This window comes from Vespa crabro, chromosome 14, assembly GCF_910589235.1.
Source record: "Vespa crabro chromosome 14, iyVesCrab1.2, whole genome shotgun sequence".
NCBI lineage: Eukaryota > Metazoa > Arthropoda > Insecta > Hymenoptera > Vespidae > Vespa > Vespa crabro.
Genome location: NC_060968.1, coordinates 5,288,887 through 5,310,143, shown reverse-complemented (window position 1 = coordinate 5,310,143; position 21,257 = coordinate 5,288,887). Strand labels below are relative to the sequence as shown.

General features: G+C 40.0%; 1 protein-coding gene across 3 annotated transcripts in view; it reads right to left on the bottom strand.

Annotated features, from left to right (window-relative positions):
* Positions 1-21,257, bottom strand: part of LOC124429252 (disintegrin and metalloproteinase domain-containing protein 10) — a 64,965-nt gene that overhangs the window by 5,513 nt on the left and 38,195 nt on the right. For all 3 annotated transcript variants that reach the window (XR_006943402.1, XM_046974290.1, XM_046974291.1), the window contains exons 2-14: positions 8,488-8,748; positions 6,334-6,528; positions 3,273-3,565; positions 3,032-3,178; positions 2,773-2,921; positions 2,403-2,637; positions 2,101-2,275; positions 1,840-2,017; positions 1,571-1,748; positions 1,259-1,492; positions 1,042-1,158; positions 788-952; positions 534-666 (exon numbers count right to left, since the gene is read on the bottom strand). Coding sequence is in view for 2 of the 3 variants with exons in the window: in XM_046974290.1 (XP_046830246.1) it covers positions 534-666; positions 788-952; positions 1,042-1,158; positions 1,259-1,492; positions 1,571-1,748; positions 1,840-2,017; positions 2,101-2,275; positions 2,403-2,637; positions 2,773-2,921; positions 3,032-3,178; positions 3,273-3,565; positions 6,334-6,528; positions 8,488-8,748 (2,460 nt within the window). In the remaining variant the exon portion in view is untranslated. The remainder of the gene's footprint in view (positions 1-533; positions 667-787; positions 953-1,041; positions 1,159-1,258; positions 1,493-1,570; positions 1,749-1,839; positions 2,018-2,100; positions 2,276-2,402; positions 2,638-2,772; positions 2,922-3,031; positions 3,179-3,272; positions 3,566-6,333; positions 6,529-8,487; positions 8,749-21,257) is intronic.

Sequence of the window (21,257 nt, the reverse complement as noted above, 5' to 3'; positions counted from 1 at the left end):
CGAAACGATTTGATCAATTAGCGATACACATAGCTGGTATATAAGGCTTTTTTAACGATCAAAAACAAGGAGCAAATACAAGAACCGAGGGAGGTGATATTATATTCGTATATCGTGCGAGTGATGAAAGACTTCGAATAGAAGTCCGCTGGAGCCTTCTATATACTTTGAATTAATATTTTTAATTGTACGATGCTATGGTATTCGTGAATTTGCTCCTGAATTTGCGAATGAATAGAGAGAATAGGCCCCAGCTCACCTCTGTAGTTCATAGAACGTTAGTATCAGGCAGTGATGCGCGTCAATCAATCAATGCAGGATAGATGCAAACAGGAAAAAACATTGATGTAATTGCGGATTATATGAGGAAAATATCAAGCCAGCTTTTTTAACTCGAGTTTGCTTTATAACCAATAAGCGTAACGCAACTTAAATTTTTAGCGTGTTACTCGTACAACGTGATAAACGTTTTTAATCAAACTCGAGCGAAGGTGGCTGCTTCGACGAAGATCAGAGTCTTTACGAATTCTCACCTTTAGGATAATGCTGAGCTCCCCTACCCTCACCGTAACCATGAGAGGGCCCTCGCGTTCCACTATACCCTCCTTGACCCTGCCTCGGAGGTATACTCCTTGGTCCTGGGCCTCCGCCACCGTGAGGGTGTCGCTGTAGAAATAATCAAATCGTGCGTTATCAATCGTTTCGTACGCTAGTAAAGAAAAGAGAGAGAGAGAGAAAAAAAAAAAAAGAAAGAAAGAAAAAAGAAAAAGAAATTATTTAACGTTACCATCCTCCTGAGCGTGTTCATCGGCCTTCTCAATGTGTCGCTGATGCGTCTCGCGGGTGGTTTCTTCGGATTGCTAGACGGCGTATGCACGGCGCAACACTTGATAAATAATCCCATGAAAATGATGAAAGCTATACCCATTAAAAGGACTGCCCACCAGTATTCCTGTAGAATATTAATATTTATCTTATTGTACCGTTTCAATGGAATTATAGCGATTCTAAACTTTTCGAGCGTGTCGTGGAAGAACTTACAGTTACCCATTGCGCCACGGTCGATAAAGTTTCCTTGTTGAATAAGAGATTTTTCAATCGCGCGAGTGGTCCTTCGGCATCGACCGCTCTACACTTCAAGAAGACGTCGCAGTAACCCTAAATGATAAATCGATATAAATATATGTGTACGTCTACGCGTAACTTTTACCCCTATTTTTCTTCTTCCTAAATGTAATAGCTCGATCCGATGAAATACCTGAAAGTTGTCACACGGTGAGCCAGGTCTGAGACTTATCCCACCCTCGGGTAGGCCGACGACGTGAGCAAACTCGCTGGTACTTCGACAAGTCGATGGATCGGTACCATTCTGACAAGCCAGCTCGCAAAGTTTTCGTTTGTCTATGTTAGGAATGATGTTGCTCGTTAAAAAGCACTCCGTCAAGTTCCATTCGAGACAAATTGATCCAGTGCACTCGCCGTTGATACAGAGCTACGTTCGAATAATGAAACACGTTACGTTATAAATCGAGGAAAATGGATCATTCGTAGATCGTAGAAGCAAAGGTACCTGAGTTCCTTCGTTGCATCTTGTTTTATTGGCCCTTGGCAATGGAGCGGGACACTCGGAAGATTTCCCATTGCACGTGGAATTGTAGCTGCAGTCCGATTCGGCCTTGCATTGAACGTTGTGCGAGAGAGGCACGAACTGGCACGTATCGCTCGAGCAACAAGGTCCTTGACTGGGACTACGAGGAGAACAATGGAATCGTGAGATAATAAAGAGGAAATTCCAGTAAGCTGCGTACGCGCGCATATTCCAACTGATTATTGTCTTACCTGCATTGTGTCCCGTATTTTCTGCTGCATCCTTTCGCCGTTTCGTTTTTAATCTTATCCAATTCCGACACCTGCCTCGGGTAACAACATTTATCCACGCATTCGTCGTCGTCGTAACCGCAGTCGCATTCTTCGCCCGCCTCGACGATTTTGTTACCGCAAAACGCACCGGCCGACGCTGTTGCAAACGATCATTCATAAATCTTCTATTCGAATCAACTTGAAATAATAATAGAACATGAAAATATGTTACTTTCTTACCGGTGAAGCAATTCCTTTTCTTATTATCCTCTATCGCGTCCAAAACGTTACTGATATTGCCAATGCTGCATTTGGAGAATTTACTGTTGTTAGGCCGATCACCGCTCGTGGCAGAAGCGAACATGATATAATTACCATGCAAACCGCCTGGCCTACATTCGGGTGGGAAATCATGCTGCGAGACAAAAGGAGAAGAAGATAAAAGTAGAAACGCAGGTATACCTTTATTTCCGGCTGCACCGATTATCAAGTAAATTGTTAATCAGGCGGATGAAACTTTAGAATGTATCATAAATTCCTACCGGCGATCCAAAGTTATGACCTATTTCGTGAGCCAATGTCAGTTGGGAAACTTTCGGCGGAACTCTGCTGTTGTAATTCACGAAAGTGATGATACCGGTGTTGAGAGATCTCTTCGTGGATTGATACATCCCTCCTACGGTCTCGGTATACGTTTTATACTTCTCGCAAATACCACCGGAAGCGCCGGACGCCGAAGCGACCCAAGCGAGACCGAGGGTACCGCCAGTAAAATCCCTATCGATAATTGTCAAAAAAAAAAGAGAGAAAAAAAAAAAAAAAAAAAAGAAGAAAAAAGGAAACAGAAAACAGAAGTTTGGAGAAATCGTTACGATAATTGAACTTACGCTCAAAATCAATAGATTTACCTACCTGTAGGTGAACACATAGGCGAGACAAAAGTCCTCGTGATTGCCCAACGAGTGTAAATTCAAAAAATTGCTGACATCGATGTTTTCCATGCAAAATGGATTTGGCTCGCCATAAGTCTGCTGTTGCGTGCACGCGGTATCGTCGTCGATCTAGCATAGGAACAAATCATTTAAATAGTAATAAACGAGGATATCGTGTGTTTCTACACAATTATGAAAACAATTTGAATAATAGAAATGTCTACATATTCTTTATTTACCTTTATCCTTTGTACCTCGAACTTGATGTTTCTGTGCTCGATTCTACCGTCGAATCTGGTATCTCTGTAAATGTAGTTCACCGCTGTGACGTGATGCGCGATCAAAGAGAGTATTTCCTCTCTCGTTTTTTCTGCATCGTGATGCAGCTGGAAAAGTCGATGTTACTTTTAATTTTCTTCGTTTGCCAAGAAAGAAGAACGTGAATGTGAGGACAAGGGAAAAAGGCGACATTATTCAAACCTGTTCGGATATATGCCGCCAAATAAGAGGATCCGTTTGAATGAACAACGAACAGGTGTTTTTATTGTCTTCCTTCGGTCTAGTGGCTCTGCGTGCTCTTCGATGACTCGGTTCGTTCGCTTCTCTGGTATATTTGTGTCCAGGAGTTTCCTGCTCGCCATTCCACGGCTCGACTTTCGGCTTCGTATCCTTTTTCGACGTAATCGGAGTAGGTAAGTCGAGGTCACCGGAATTTTGAATTTTATCCATCCACTCGATTATCTGTTCGTTAATGCCACAGCCACTGGAGTCGCCTGAAAAAATGAATCCAAGATTTTATATAGGAGAAGTAGGCAAAAGAGAAAGAAATCCCTCTGAGCATCGCAATTAATAATGTTCGCAATTCGTGAGAACTTCCTTTGACGTCGTTCTTATCGAACGACGGAAAATCTTTCCACGAAGCACGTTTTTTCTTTCTTTCTTCCTTTCTTTTGTTTTTTTCAATAATCTCCAAAGGACCTCTCTCTCTCTCTCTCTCTCTCTCTTTCCTCTTAAATCCATTCCAACGAGATAGATACATGTCCGTCTTCGTTTTTCCAAGCATGACTTTACAAGATGGAATAAACTACGTTTTACATTTATACGTTTATTTTACGTCCCGCCGTCTTTCCCGCGCACGGTTTAAACGAGATTCGTGAAAAATTTTTCTCTCGTCTCCGCGCTGCTCGCTTACCCGGAGCTATTTAAATAATTACTTTCCTCTTTGATAGCAACGACGAAGCTATTAAAACCAACTACCTCTTATAGCGCTTTCTATGACCACCCTTTTCTTCTCCACCTTTCTCATATTTTATTTGTAATAAACTCGTAAAGGGACGAACATTGTTCTTGCATATTCGAGCATAGAATTTTGATAAATTTTGTAAGCCTGCTTGAGATATCGAAAGGCGAAATAGAAGGGGAGAGGGAAAGAGAGAGAAAGAGAGAAGAAAAAAGGGAGAAGGGGAAAAGAAGAAGAAGAAGAAGAAGAAGGGTGAGTCGAGATTTAGTCGAGGAGCTTTGCGAGTACTTGCTTGCATAAATCAGACAAGAAAGTAAAACGGGAAGCGGCTTCAAAAAGCTTACTTTCCTTTACCTGCTCGACAACGTCGGCTTCGCCGAGTAGTAAGAGACGCTCTTGATGAAAACATTTACTTTTGGTAGGTAACCACAACGCAATTGATGTTTAAGGAAACTCCGTAACCACCCCTAATTTATCCCTTTCCTTGATTTATGCACAAATGTGTACATACGTTCTCTCGGCTTTTTTTTTTTTGTTTTTTTTAGAAGTTTCCGCCTTCTGTTTACCACCAATGGGATCAATAATATTGCCTGCTACTGTCATATCGGATAATCGTGCCGACTACCGGTGGTTTTACTGCCGAATTAACTCAGAGCGACGAGCTTTAATGACTCGACGTTTCAGCAGGACGATATTGGCTATCTTTATTGCTACTACTCCTTGCGGTGGCATTAATGTGAATGAACGTTTTGTAGAAATGTTATAGTTCCTTTTTAAAGAGCCAGAGAGAGAAAGGGAGAGAAACGGAGATATATAAGAAGAAAGTATTGCTCATATAAAATTCTATAGAGTCGACGAGGAAACTAAAGAAGACTTTAGCACCGTCATCGAATATTCGTGAACGTTTAAACAAGATCTCGCGGAAAGTGTGAGTTTTCGCTGTATGTCGCACATATTTTCATAACGACACACATATCTTGTATGCAAACACCTGTTCGTTCGTTCCCTGCCACGAGAGAGAGCGAGAGAGAGAGAGAGAGAGAGAGAGAGCCATGATAAATATTACACGCGATATGCTACCCGTTTATTTAAGCGTTGGCTATTTGCACGACCAGTCCAAATACACGTGTGAGATACAAGGTGACGTAGATGTAGATAGACGAAAGGAGATCCAAGAGAAGGTTGTAGAAGCTGTCTCGATTAAAATTTGCGAGAGCTTCCTCTCCTGAATACGAATGTCATTCTCTGTCCACTGATTTCGAAATCTATGCTCGCGACATACTTTTCTCAACTCCTGATAACGCGTATGTGTCTATGTACGTACATACGTATTAAGTATTTTCTTTTATGGAAGACATCAAAGCCGACATCAAAGCGAGTAAAGCGCACGAACACATATTGCAGGGGTCTTTCTCAAAAGCCATTTTGGGTATTTCAGCGTACATATATTCGAAACTCTGCACTGATTTCTTCTCTCTTTCTCTCTCTCTATTCTATCGCGGTATTCCACGTAGCAGCTATCGAAGAAACTCATAGCGATAACGCAAATAACGCGTAGCGTTCGAACAGTCAAAGACTTTTCGATAGGTAAACTTCTATATGGCATGATTTCGCTTTGGTACGATAGCTTGAATCAGTTAATAAGACGTTCATCCCACTCCGTGTGTATACATTTTTTAATGGATCCGTAGAAATCGCGTGGATACTCACGTACGTACCGTACGAGTTTAATTCTTTGCGATATTAAAACAGTGACGATTTTTCATCATTATTGTCATAAATTCTTTCTACGTGCTCGGCTTATTCATCCTGTTACTTTTATTTTCTTCTTCCATCATAAAGCTTTTAATGGTGGTTCACACTGTCCAGGATGAAAACTCTGCCTCTCTCTCTCTCTCTCTCTCTCTCTCTCTCTCTCTCTCTCTCTTTTTGAGCAAGAAAAAAAGATACATGCTCGGCGCGCGCGTGCGCACGCGAGTGGACATCCTCGACGCGACAAAGGGGTGCTCGGCCAAGTGTGTAAGCGACACGACCCTTTCCTCTCTCTCTCTCTCTCTCTCTCTATCTTTTTCTTTCCTCCGTTTTCCCTCTTGGTTCTGAGGAGGAGATCGTTAACAGCAATCGACCGACCCACCCGCATGTCCACGCTCGAGTTTTAAAGTTTAAAACCGAACGCTCGGAATATTACAACTAACCACGAACTATTATTCATGAACGTTACTTCTATTTTCGCAATTCGGCTTTTAGGAAAATCTAAATGCGTGGGTTGAAATACGTAATCGATAGATATCGAAGGCTTACCTTGTCGAACTTGAGAGTATGGATCACCGACGTCATTTTCGTGATAGATCACAGAATGCAGGGTATCGTTTATCTCGTGTGGCGGAAAGTAATAGTGTGCTCTTTCGACGTACCACGCACCAGCTCGTGGTGACACTATCTTCCCGTGAAAGACACCATCGGTGATGCTTCCGAATACATGGCTACCTGGTTCTCCTGAAAGCAAATAGCATATCGCGATTAAAATCGTACGCCTTCTGCTTTACTATGAGATTATTAACAATGAAATCTTATCTCCTTTATATCTTTCTATCCAGATCGTCGACGGGAGAGGCAAACAATGACACGCGTGGCGATGCAAATGCAACGACGTTAAAGGTAATGAAAATTCGCGTGGTCACCGGAACGAAGATATTAACCTTAACTACGGGACACATCAAGAACAATAGACGTGACGTCCCCGCGCGAGAAACCCAATGCCAAAGCGTGTTAATTTTAGATAAACTCGCGGGAACGTATTTCCAAGCGAAATAAGGAGAGACCGGGAGGAAGCGCGACACGAGGGTACGAGGAGGGAGAAAAAAGAAAAAGGGAAAGAATTCTCTATTAGTCATTCTGGAGTTGTGGAAGGGAAAAGAAAAAAAAAAAAAAAAAAAAAAAAGGGAGAAACAAAAAAGAAAGAAAGAAGGGGAAAAAAAAGAAGGGAAGAAAGAGATCACTACTCGAAAAGAGCTCCTAAATATAAGCCGGAAAAATAAAGAAAGAAGCAAAAGGAATAAAAACAAAGAAAGCTAAAAAATGGTCAAAGCTGCGGGCAGAGAAATGTTGTTGCGCGTTCTCTTTTCCTTTTCATTTTCTTTTTTTTTTTTTTTTTGTTTTTCTTTTTTTTTCTTTCTTTTCTCTGGTCAACGCGTATCTATAAGTATATGAGATAAACTACGATTATAATATATTTCATTATTTTATCGATGTTACGAAAGGAATGAATAGAAATGGGTCACTAGGAAATTCGTATACTCGTATATATTCGTCTAAGAATAAAAAAAAAAAAGGTTCTCTCATTATTCTCCTTTCTTTTCTTCCTCTCGTTATACGGAGACGTTTGAAACGCTGCAAAACGTTGGTGAAACCATTTCCAGAATTCCTTTTGATCTGGCTCGAGTTAAAACGCGAGCCAGAGAAAAAGCTCTCTCTTTTCCCGGAGCTTTCCGTCGTGTTGTTATCCAACGAACGCATCGAATTCTAGCCTGGGTCAGCTCGCTGCAACATCAACAGCAACGAGGAAAAGAATCGACGGAGTTTCAGAGATAAATCGTTCCAGCACCTCGAGCAAGCTGATCTATAATTTCAAATGTCTCCCTTCGCCGGTACTAACCGTCCTCTCTCGTCCCTCTTTCACGTGCCACCGAGGGACTTGACTAGGGTAAATTATTAGAGTAGGAATAAAGGTTTCACTCGGTATCTACTGTGACACGCACTTTTGCGTGCCACACCTGGTCGGTATCGTGGATAACGTATGTAGTCATACTTTAAATAGGAATGCTCGTGATCGCATGGTAAGACTTTTCTTTTCTTTTCTTTTTTTTTTTTTTTTTCTTTTACTAAAGAGGAGAACATAATTTTCAACTCTCGAATAACTCTTTCCCTCCCTCACTCTCTTTCTCCCTCTCTGCTTCTTCTTCGTGTTAGAAAAAAAAAAAAAAAAAAAAGGTCCAGCTAGTTGCTCCATGATAGTAAAAAGATCACGACAGCAAAGATAGAAAATACGCGAGAGGAAGATGTTAATGTAAATGTATAACGGAGGAAATAGAAAAGAAATGGAATAAATTGTTCTATGGTAGTTCACTTCTATCATTTTCCCATAGTCTCGAGAAATATCAAACGTTCTATCTGGAATACTACGGTGCAGTACCAGTGCAATTCTATGTTTAGAAATGCAAGTCGATATCGGGGTATAGAGTTATGGTATATCATATCGACACCCACGCTCTTTTTCTCGCTTTCTCATTTTCTCTTTCTTTCAGAACATTTCGCTACCGTCAATTTTTATTTTCAAAGTTCACGCATTATCGAATTTCATTCTACCAAAGATAATGCTTAGCGAGGCAATCGTTTGACGAGAAAATCCAATCGACGAGTTATCTATGCAGACGATTGACCAGAGTTCCGACTTACCGATGAGATAACCCTCGTAAATATGCGAGGTATCAAGTCCCTCTTCATGTCCGGTAGGACCCTCTATAACTAGATTATTGCTAAACGTGTTCAAGTCTCGCTTCAGTCGAATGTGAAAGTCTCTGCCGTGTGAGCGAAACTTTAAAGTCACGGAATTGTCGCGGGTGACCGACCTCTTGGCCCTCAGGTGACCTCTGTGGACCTCCTCCGTTGGATAGGAAAGTGGTTCGTAGTGGCGAATGTATTCGTTTAATCGGCGAGCTGAAACACATGATAATCGTTTATTAATTAAATTACAAGACAAGCGTCAAATAGAATTTTAATAAAGTAATATCACTTTTTGGCTCGTCAATAAAACCAGACCAAATTGGATTCGAGAAAAAAAAAAAAAGATTTCTGATAATATTTGATATCGTTTGTAATTTCCAACTATGAATTTATATTAGATAAGTTTTTCTTTGCGTATTCCAAGTATTCGTGCGTGACAAAGGCGGCCCATCCTCCAACAGACTCTCTCTCTCTCTCTCTTTCTCTCTCTCACAGTTTCCTTTCTGTCCGGTAGCCATCGTGCTTGAATTATATAGGAATGCATAGCTCGTCCTGCCTGGCTACATTGTTCAGCGAGGCGTCGGAAAAGTATTGTGATTTTAATTCAGGAACATCAGCACGGCCGAACAAAAGTCTTCGAATATTTTCAGGAAAATTTTCTAGCAGCATTTTAGCGAAGAAGAAACGACGTCGAAAGAAAAAAGAGAAATGGAAGCATAGAAAATTCTTCGTTTCTTTGGCTTCTTCGAACGAGTTTGAACAAAGTCGATCGCTCTTTTTTCGCGTACACTCGATCGATCTCGAGGATCGTTTTTCCTCGTGTCTTCGTGGCCGTTAAATAAATCGTAGATAAAAGGACGTCGAGATAAAATACATGGCCGATAGTAAAATTGTCGTTTAAAATCGGACGAGTGAAAGTTAAAAGAAGTACGCGGGAAAGCAAATTAACCGAGTCTGAATTCGAAGAGAAAGCATTTCTGATTCAATATTTGTATCGATTTTTGCGTTAGGGCGAGTACCTAATTTTAACACGATCGACAAAGATTCATTTTGCTAATATAAAAGGGAAAAAAGGAAAATACGCAAGGGAAGTCTTTGAAAATCTTGCGCTGGAAATTTTCAAAGAAAGCTCTTCGAAATGACGAGGAGATGGAGAGAGAGAGAGAGAGAGAGAGAGAGAGAGAGCAAACGCGAGAGAGAGAATAAAGCGTGTTTTTGCGAAGGAACTAGGGAGGTAACAAAAATGCGATTGGTAGAACGATATCGTTTGTTCGCGATATCTGGGCTAGAATATACAATTCAAATAAATTCCACAGGCAATATACTTTTATTCGCTCGGTAGGTCGACACTTCTAACATCGTTTGCATCCAACTTGAAAAGCTCCGGCCTTTTTTTTTTCTTTCTTTCTTTCTTGCAACATAGAAAAGCAAACGAACACCTCTCCGTTCTACAACTATTGTATTTGTGTAATATGCATTAAGAGGTATAACTATGAAAAGCGATTATTGTATTCGCGAGTTAGAATACGAAACTAAGTCTTTTAACGTATAACACTAAACGCTATGTAAATGTTCGATGGAAGGAAAACTACTTCGACGATCGTGTAGAATAATCGTTTCTAATGATAATATCAAAAGATGATATACGCGGAAACGATGGAAACGTAGAATGAAATATAAACTCGCAACGACAAGAAAAAAGCAAACCAAGGAGAGAACTAAGAGAGGAAAAATTGAAAAGAATCGAGCGAGGCAACGAGCAGAAAGATCGACAAAACAAAAGAGAGTCCCATGTTATTTTCCACGTCGCTGAAAGGGACGACGATAGGTGATAAAGTTGGACGAACGTGTTGGACGTTATACACGACGTTTCGTAGCAGAGAGACGAGGATGAAAAGACCTTTGCGAATGGTTCGTGTGCAGGGAATACAGCGAGCTTATCGGAGTAATATCGGGCTAGGCGAATGCGTTCGAACACGTCCGTTCGGTTGAAGGTGGCACGTTACGAAGCGACGATTCGAATTGACACGTGAGAAGCTGTCGGCGCAAAGAGAGAAGCGTACCTGCAAATAGGACGCGCAGGTATGCAGCTGCGATACACCCTCTTCTCTCCATTGAACAGTAGATCGATATGCATTCGATACGCTTTTCCATCTTTCTCTCTTTCTCTCGTCTTTCGCTCTCGACTTGTCCAAAGATGAAAAAGAAAAAGACAAAGAATCGCGAGGACGGAAGAATGGACGGACGAACGAACGAACGAACGAACGAACGAACGAACGAACGAACGAACGAACGAACGAACGAACGAACGAACGAACGAACGAACGAACGAACGAACGAACGAACGAACGAACGAACGAACGAACGAACGAACGAACGAACGAACGAACGAACCAACAAACGAATGAACCAACGAACGATAAAAAGAGAGAGAGAATGGGAGAAGGGGAGAGAGAAGAGATCTCTATTCGATCCTCTCGGCGCATAATCCAATTTTCACGACTAACTCGATGAAACGTTTTCTGCTCCTGTTTAGCGCTCTAACGCCTAACGCGATATAGAAATTGAAAAAGACGAAGGCTAAACCGTCGGGCGGAGGTATGATAAAAGCGCAGAAAGAAAGAGGTCAACTCGAGAAACGAATGTAGGTGGATTCTAAAAAGTTGGAAAGTCGGAACTGCGAGGATATAACGTTACTTCCTTTATTACTCTTCTTAGAGAGTTCCTTACCGGAAATGGAAGAAGTGCCGTGACATATACGTATAACTTGCAATTCCTTTAAGTACGAGAAATATCCGGCTACTAATAAATATAGTCTACGCTCCGAACGCTTTACCGATTATTACATAGAAATAAAAGTAAGCAAAGATACGATTTAAATTAAATAAAAAATACAAAATATCTCGAGAGCGAGATTTTATTTTCGATCATGCTCGGAGTACATTGCACCGAGTACAAGTTTCTTGAAAAAGTCGAGAAGAATTAGCGTCAAAGTTACTTCCTTTATTATCCTTTCCGTTCGAGTCGCTTTTGTGAGGAACGCAAAGGTAGTAACACACCAGCATGGCAAAGTTACCTTCGGTAGGAGAGAAGTCAAGGAAATTGGATAGAACAGTAAGAAAACTCCCGTTTCCACCTCTTTCTGTTCTGTCTTTTCTTTCGCGTATTCGACTCCGCTTTTCGTTCTATTACGCAAGTTGCTACTTTTTCCTTTTCCTTCCACCTTTTTTCTTTTTTATTCTCCTTCATTTTTTCAAGCTTAAGAAAAAGACGTGAACGTTCGAAGCGAGATCTACGCAAATAAAAAAAAGAAAAAAAAAAATATACGACGAATTAAATAGTCTAAAAAGGTACAATATACTTTAATAGATTAATTATGAATTTGTAAAGAGTCTCGGCTTTTGTCGGTCCTTTCATGGAAACGAAACGTAATTGTCGCGAAGGGAAGGAGAATGGTTTTCGTTATTAACGTAAACGAACCGACACGCGTATGCTACTAGTAGCGTGGGTCGTAAACGGGCCAAGGCGTTTTCGCTCTTTCCTTGCGCGCTTCTTCGACGGTATCGTATAAAAGCGAGAAAATCGGTGCTTCTCGAGTCGGTTGGATCTCCTAGATCCGCTGTTTTAGCCAATTTAGAAAGGATCTCATTTCCGGTCTCTCTCTCTCTCTCTCTCTATCCTACAATATTCTGGCAAGAATAGAGCTCGGCTACAATCTGAAAAGCCTCAAAGCAAAATTGTTTCTATCGGATGCTTGGATAAAGCCCTGTGGAAAAAGCTCGAGCTTTCTTTTCGTTCGATCGTATCGTCTCTCTATCTCGCTCTTTAGCATTATGCTCAATGTTTATAGAAAATCAGGTAATTATACGTTAAAAAGGCAAAATAATGTTGAAAAAGTAAAGCTATTAGCAGGTGAATTTTATAGACGCGGTAACTGGAAAGTCAATTTGCCATAGGGACTTTACGCGTAGTCGCGGAAAGCTCGAACGCTTTTTGAGAGTGAGTAATTAAGTAAAGAGTTGGCGATTAAATTAAACGTATCGTTGAAAAGAGTTGGATAACGATTCCGAGAGAAAGAAATAGTACGCGATCGATCGTGTGATTTGCTGCAGAGAGGTATCTCGAAGCCGGTCAAGTTCGGATGATTGAACGAAACGAAAAGGAAACGTCGAGGATGATGCGGTTTCGTTGTACCGTATCGATCTATCGACTTGCATTTGGTGTCTCCCTACCGTAGCAAAGAGGAAGCTGTTTCCGGTAGCCGGCAGTATCCACAGGAAACATCGTGGTCGCGTGGAGCGTAACTCGTCACAGACCGGTAGATCCCTCGTTGCATGCTTTATGAGCACATACGACGAACATGTGCCGTCAGAGCTTTGATAAAATATGACAGATTATAAAAAGCGTGGGACGCTCGATGCGAGAGAGAGAGAGAGTGAGAGAGAGAGAGAGAGAGAGAGAGAGAGAGATGGTAATCCTCGTTTTATACCAGGAGAACCATTGCCGTACCAATCTTTACGTTTCGTTCGTTTACCTATTCGACGATGAAGCATGAATAAATGAAAACAATAAAGTAAACTTGAAAATACTTTAATGAATGGCCCGAAATTTTCGCGTCTTCGAGGCAAAATCGACGTTTAAAAGTAAGACCACGCACAGTCCCTAGTATGAAAACTTTCTATAATAGCTCGGCGTAGAACTTGGATACTTAAATAGGACCTAAGACAGCCGAGCTTGGTAAATTTCTTGAAAGCCTGTCCATCAAGGATCCGCATTGAGAGTCTAATCAACTACTCTTCGCATCCCTGTTAAACGCCAAGTTTAAAATTAGTATCACGCTGCAACGAAATTTTTTAAACGGCTGCAAAGTGCAAACTAAACTATTTCGCTAGTTCATCCCGATTCTTTATTCCCTTCCTTTTATTGACTTCGTATGTAACTCGAAAAAGGGTTTTTAAGAAGTAATCTACGAGTTATCGATTGGATTCTAAAGTAATTACTATCCGAAACACGCTTAGACCCGACAAACAGTTGCCATTTAATCGAGAATTACGGACGAAATTTTCAAACAAAGTAGACCGTAAAAGTCTTTCAAAGCGTTATACTCTCGTATAGTCTCCCAAAAGACGTATTTTCGCGCAGACACTCGCCTTGTGGCGTCTAAAAATGTTGGCTAGAGCTTACTGCAGCGGTGAGCTCTCATTAATTCCCATCAGCGTCTTCGCGGATAAGATTTCGCTTCGTAAAGGGTAGCGGCCCCGTTATTTCTCACTTCCTTTCTCCCTACCATCTCCCTACTATTTTCTTCCTTTCCTTCTTTTTCCTTTGGGCTTTTCTAACGCTCTGACTAACCTCGATGTTTACGAAGTTTCCTCGGTGTATCGAGGATTTACAGGCGTTATATTTAAGATGATTACAAGCCCTGGGGATGATTTCGTTCGGTACGCACGCTCGATCGTCACCTCGAGAAAACAAAAAGAAAAAAGTCTCTTTTATCCGAACAATACGATCCAAAAGTTCCAACAAAGATTTATCCGAAAGAGTTAACTAAATGCTTCTAACGCGTTATTTTTTATTATATAAACAAGAAAAGTCGAGATCATAGAATCGAAGTCGAGTCTGGATCGTTAGTACTCATGTCACGAAAGTTCTACTCCACGTTTGCGATAATATCGCCAATATCGTTTACGAAGCGAGATTCGGCACGTCTACGAGATAAGGATCGAAAGAGATTTCGACTTTCTCACTCTCGGTAGCGGCTTCGAATTCGAGCGGGGAAACAGTATCGCCGAAAACCGACGTCGTATCCGTGACCGTAATAGCATAACGAAAATCTCATCTTCCAAAGTTGCTCTCCAGAGGGGCAAACGCGAATCGATGAATTCGATTAAAAGTTAATGTCGAAGGAGAGAGAGAGAGAGAGAGAGAGAGAGAGAGAGAGAGAGAGAGAGAGAGAGAGAGAGCGAAAAAAGACGAATAGAAATCTATTTTATGACCACCCTATAATATTGCCTTTTCTTTGATAAGTTATTATTTTTTTTATTTTTTTATTTTTTTTTGTATAAATCTTCGACATGACAAAGATGACTGGAATGATATAAGAGACATCAATTGACATAATTTCGTGTGGCGAGCCTGTCAGTCCAGCTCCATTATCTAATTCAACTATTTAGGTACTCCTATGCACTATTTAGAGCACTCTTCTCGTCCCTCTCGACGTTGCATTAAGTCTTGCAATACGACGTTTACCAATAGGTAACTTGGTTCGTGCGAGCAAAGAAACTCGAGAAGCGAAGATTAATTCCTCTTTCAGGTTCTCCTCCCGTGCTATGCACGACTACCTTCTCGTCCTTTTCCTCCTACTTCTCTTTCTTCTCCTCCAGGATATCCGAGGAAACTCGAATAAAAGTTATACGATCTACGTGCCGTCTCGAAAGCTCGCGTCCCGCTTTCGTGTTCGCGCGATAACTTGGAAAAAGCTCATTTTTCAAACCGGCAAAGCGTTCTTCTCACCGCCAGGATCGATTAAAAATTCACGATTCGACGATAAGTTTGGACCTTCCTATACTTTCTTTTTCCTTATCGAGCTATTCGAAAGGAACAAAATTCAAGCAAAAGATAATAACGAGCTAAGAAATACGACTGGAATCGTTTATGAAAAGAATAATAAAGCAAAGTTAGTTTTCGTTGCACAAACGCGTTGCCGTGAACGTTTTCGCCAAGCCAAACTTTTCAACGAAACGAAACGAAACGAAACGTCTACAGGTCATTTATCATTCACTCGAACGTCCTAACGACCCACATCTACTATCCATTCCTCAGCTGCTAGTTTCAAGTATCCCTGCTTAGGATAACCAACGATGCGCCGAGACAAAAGGGATATAGAAGCGACGAGCGTTATAAAGGATGAACATGTATCCACTCGTCGTCCCTCGTCTCGACGTTCGTCTTTACGTTCATACCCCCGGGTTGCGTCCTATTTTTATAAAAGTATTTTCATCGTAGTTCAGTTCCGTTAAGGATACCAAATCCGTCTAGTAAAGTAACGTTCTTTCATACGTGTTTATCAGAAATAAATTTCATTGAAAATATTAAAAAAAGGTGATACGATTTGATAGTAGCTGCAAACCATATTAAACGAAAAGATAAATCGTGTGAAACGCTAATGTTCGTACCATCGAACGAAAAGAGAAAGAGAGGGAGAGAGAGAGAGAGAGAGGAGAGGGAGAGAGAGAGAGAGAGGAGAGGGAGAGAGGGAGAGGAACGAAAGCTGTGTAGCGACGTAGGAAATACGAGAAACGTCGAATGTTTTGCCAGAAAATGCAAACTGCTCTGCTTTAATAATATATAAGCCCGTGCTTGTTTATGGAAGAGCGCGCGTAAACTCGTCGTCGTGGAAGAGGCTGTCGATTCGAGTTACCCCGATATAAACGTCGCCTTTGACATTTCCTGAAAAACGAGTGCAACAAGTTCGAGCGGTTGAAAAAAAAAAAAGAAAGAGAAAAAAGAAAAGTGAAAAAAAAAGGGGGAAAGAAAAATGGCAAGTAATAAAAATGTAGGCGGTATTATTTTCAAAATGAATTCTCTGAAAGAAAAGCGTGCCGCTATCTCCGGCTATTTTACATATCTAAACGTATCGCGGGAACGATAGGACGACGGAGCTTCGTTAATCATAATTACGGGGAATAGCTGTTATAAAATGAATACGATCATCTGGTTCGCATGCGTCTGGCAGCACACGAGAGCCGACCTTGCGCGTTAGGAACGGCTTGCGTGTCGGATTTATCGTCGTCAAATGCAACACGCGAACGTCGAATACATCGACTGGATGATGTCCACGCGTGCGTCTCCGAGCCTCTAAGCGAAGAGGATAGTAACAACGTGACTACTGTGGGCTATACCAACCATCGTGTAATTATCCACGGAATTTCGATTCTAATGGGATCTCATTTGAAAACAGAACGCACGTAAGAGAGGCGAATCGAAATTACATCGAGCGTTAATTTAATTCGTTTGATATTTCAGAGGAACGATTCGCGATGCAAATTTACCACCGCTCTCTCTCTCTCTCTCTCTCTCTCTTGTTTTTCACTTACTAATTTTAATTATATAAGACACATTCCTCGTTCTTTGCTATTGTTTTAATATCAAAGACGAAGAAATCTCGTTCTTCTCCTTTTCCATCTTGTTTCGTTAAAACCATTTCAATGAGCAACTAGATCGCAAACAATAGAAATTCTCATGTACAGAGGACAATTTGAGAAAATCTTAACGTCGTTGAGCGGATTTGCATCCTTCGGCTTACAACCGTTTGGAGCGTTTAATCCTTTAATCGCTGAGCCGGAAGGTAGTAGCATTACCAAAAAGCATTTCGAGCCCTTCCAAGCTTGCCTTACGAAAAGGTCGTCTTGCATTTGAAGATTCTTCCAGGCGAGAATCGACGTGATTACGCTTATTTCAATTTATTTTTCGTTTAGCCATGTCTTTGCGTTTACGTATGCTTCGAAAGGACATATGCAACGATATTTCAATTGCCACCGTAATCTCTCCTAACAGTTGAACGATATACAACTAAGAATTTGATGCTGCAAGTAAATGTAATTACTCCGTCGAAGCCAAGAATTTCTATATGGCGTATCAACTGCGAGAAGCTCCTCCTTGCCATCATCCTGGATTTCATTGTCTTCGGAGTGAAGTTTACCGTCTCTCTCTCTCTCTCTCTCTCTCTCTCCCTCTCTTTGTCCGTGATTCAGTTGGCTGTCTCACGCAATAACTAAATCCTTCGAGGGAAGGCTTGTTAACGTTACCAACGAGAGCAGCGTTGCACTGGTTCGATTGTTCGACGTAAATACAGCAAAAGCTAACGGCTTTGAATTCTTAATAAAAGTAGAATCGCTGAGACTCTTCATTGTACGACATTCTAAGAAATGAGTGTGACCGATCGTTATTTTCTTCTTACTTATAAGTTTCTTTATTGCGAATTATACTTGTTTTATTATTTCTTAATTGAACTTAATTAAGCATTGCGATGGTTCCGATACGCTTGACACTTTAATGTTAATAATAATATACCATTAATGAGACATTATGTAAGCGAAATAGTCATATTTTATAATACCGGTTGTAAAACTAAGGAAAGTACGCAGAACGAGTGCAGCACTGGGGAAAGGATGCTTCCAAGCTTGATAAATTAGCAGTTAATTAAACGCAAAGGGGGATCCCCAGGTTCACGAAGGGGCGAGAGATAGAAAAGATTACGCTTTGTGCCTGTCGTCGTCAGTGAAAATTACAGGACCGCGCCATTCGTTTCAGAAATTCCTTAACCTCTAGACGACGTTTCCCTCTTCTTTTTTTGTCTCTTTCTTTCTTCTTCTCCTTTTCCCTGTGTGCAATCATTTGTTCCTCTAATACAATTAAGTATGCTCGCGAGTATAGCTCGAAAAAGAAACATCGTCGATTATTCCTTTTTTCTTCTTTTTTTTTTTTTTTTTCTTTTTTGTTTGTTTTCCATAACACAAAAATATATACGCGTAACAATACATGCGAGTAGATATTTCCATGATCCCAAATAAAATCGTCCTAGCATATAAATCCTTATTTGAGTAGAGTGTCTATCATGAATAGACAATAAATTCCTTTTGAAGCGAGTTTCTTCTATCGAAAGTTTAGATCTTTCAAGATTTCGTGGCATCCCATCTACCACTGGGGAATAAATAATTTGTCGGAAAAGTGTCAGGGTGCGGAAGAAACGTTCGACTCTATACGTGATCGAAATCTTCTCGTTTCTTTTATTTTTTCCTCTTTTCCCTCGCTGATTCGTATTACGATAAAAGCCTTGATACTCGTGTCAATTAATTTAATTAAGACCGGCTCGCGTACAAAAGTTTCTCTATTGTGACAGAAAATTTTCCTCGAGCTCGCTTACTTTTCTCTCTCTCTCTCTCTCTTGTTTTCTCCTTCTTCCCACACTTGTTCACCCTTCACGGTACTTGCAATTTTCCTTTACCGCACCGTACGCCAGTTTGAGTTTATAAATGCAGCTGGAAAGGCCCAACATGCCTCGTGGAAAAAATCCTTAAAACTTTCCGTACTACACCGTATATGTTACCTACCCTGTACGCTATTAATTCTATACGCTCTCCTACCTACGTGCATAATAAAATAAAAGGAAAAGAGAAGGAAAAAACAAGGAGAGAAAGAAGAAGAAGAAAAAGAAATATGAGAAAAGAAAAATAGCAAATACAATAGAATTTCCTCGAAACTAAAGACACCTTATATTGGAAATGAGTATTACATTTTTTTATGGAACGAAGAAATCATTTTACTCTGGTGATAACGGCCTAAGTTACCTGAAAGCTTTTCTTTGAGCCATGCGAACAAGCGTGACAATTTCAAATATATCTATGTATGTATCGTAGGTATATATTAAAAGAAGCGATGAAAAGTAGAAATAAAATGCAATACATTTTTCATGCATGCAAGCGACGTTTCGGAAGAACGAGTTTGTATACGTTTATAGCCATTTCGGGGTATAAACGTACGACTCTATATTTTCGTGCTGGTACACTCGATAGGAAGGCACGTCGAGCTTTATGACGATTCTCGAAAATACAACGGGATGACGACGTCGAATGATAAAAAGACGAAAGAGAGGTGGTAACATTTCATTCGTTGATACGACGAACATAGCTACGTAAACTCCGTGAAAGAAGAAAGGGGAAAGAAAACGAACGAGTAAACAACAAATTCTCAATTTCCTTCGTTCGTTTTTCCGCTCTACTTCATCATCGGTACACGTATGGAAGATGCTATTCTTCCGTTTCTTTACGAATTCTAATAGTAAACAAAAATAGTGCAAAATTCTGCGAGAAAAGATTCAATTTAGAAAGCTTATTGAAAAAGAAAATAAATGGAACGGTGTTCGGTCCAATCGTTTTCATAAAATTGTTAAATATGACGGTAATATTGGGGGAAAAAATCGATTATTATACTCTTCGATTATTATATCGATAATATTATGACTAAAAAGAGGACGTTTTTTCCTTTGTAATAAAATTGGTTTCATGTTTTTACGATTTGTCATTCCGAAGATATGTCATTTTGAAATTTGCGATTCATAAGTCCAAAAATCACGTGGTCTACTACGCCTGCGTACGAGCCGTAGTAAATGAACAAAAGTGTTTACGCTAGTCAGCTGATCGCGTAGTAAATTCAAGAATTTATGTATGCCAGTAGGTCAATGACCTGATTAAAAGGAATTATGTAGGTCAGTTGATCAACAAAAACAGCTAGTTATAATATAAATATCTTCGTAACGAAAAGTCATAGAGATTTGAAACAAAAACCATTTTAAAGGGCAGACTTCTGGCCATCTTTTTGTTACACAATTGTTTATAATTTGTTATAAACAATTTGTTATAAATAATTTTGAAAAATTAAAATTAAGTAATATATTTAACAATATATTATAAACGATGTGTTATAAACTATTTGTTATAAACAATTTGTTATAAACAATTTGTTATAAACAATTTATTACAAATAATTTTCAGAAATTGAACTCACGTAGCTTGTTTTTATATACGTATACACGTACGCCTTCATCAATTTGTTATTAACAATTTGTTATAAATAATTTTTGTGGACAAACGAAAAGCTAACAGGTTTTCCTTGATGAAAATACGTTTGGAAAAATCGAGGATCATAAAAATTATGTATATTTGTTAATTAACAATTTCGAATATATATATATATATAAATTTTTTTTTTCATTTCGTATTTTACATGTATCATCGATGTCCATAGACGAAACGTAAAGTGGCTATATTCGAGCCGTCGAGTGACGATACTTCAAAGCAAAATCATGTTAACAATTTGTCTCGTTATGGATAAAGGGGTCAATATCTAAGCATAGAGAGAAGGCTCGATAGAAAGGGAAGAGAGGAGAAATAAAGAGAAAGAGAGAAGGAGAGGAGAAGGCTCTATTTCTTCGTCGGAGATGGAATTCGCACACGAGCTAGAGGTTGGACACTTCAGTAAAGATGGCTCGAGTTACTGAAGTCAAAGAAACTGCTCCCGTCGTACTCCTCCTCTCTTACTCTCTCGCTCTCCTCTCGCGGCTCGTAAAGACGAGCAAGCTCCTTTACTCGATAGCTATGAACTCTACGGAATTTCCGACAAGGCGTCCAACTACAAAAAGAACGAGGTGTATATTAAAGCGAAGTAATGGAGCGTGATTCGACATAAAACCTCGTGGTACCTATAAACGATCTTTCTTCTCTCGCGTCTACATCCTTCTTTCCAATATTATTTCCAAACTTTTTTCCTTTCTTTTTTATTTTTTTTTTTTTTTAACATTTCCTCAAACTACTGAAAATAATTTGAAACTTGTGGCTACCACTTTCTATAAGAGAACCATTTGAAATTTCCAAATTAAGAATGAAATTAAGGTCGTACTTACATCGTCGAGTACGAGAAAGATTAAGAAGGATCTAATGAGACAACTTACTTCAGAATCAAACTCTTTAAGTCTTCTATTTCAGAGTCAGCCTTTTTACACTTAAGTCGCATAGCAGAAAGAAGAAGAGGATAAAAAAAAGAAAGAAGGAAGAAAAAAAAAAAGAATGAGAAAAGAAAAAAGAAAAGTAAAAGAAAAGTTGATAGCTTCATAGACTTCGGCATTGGCTAGAATTCCAAGTTTTAAGACGTTGAAAGTCGAATTC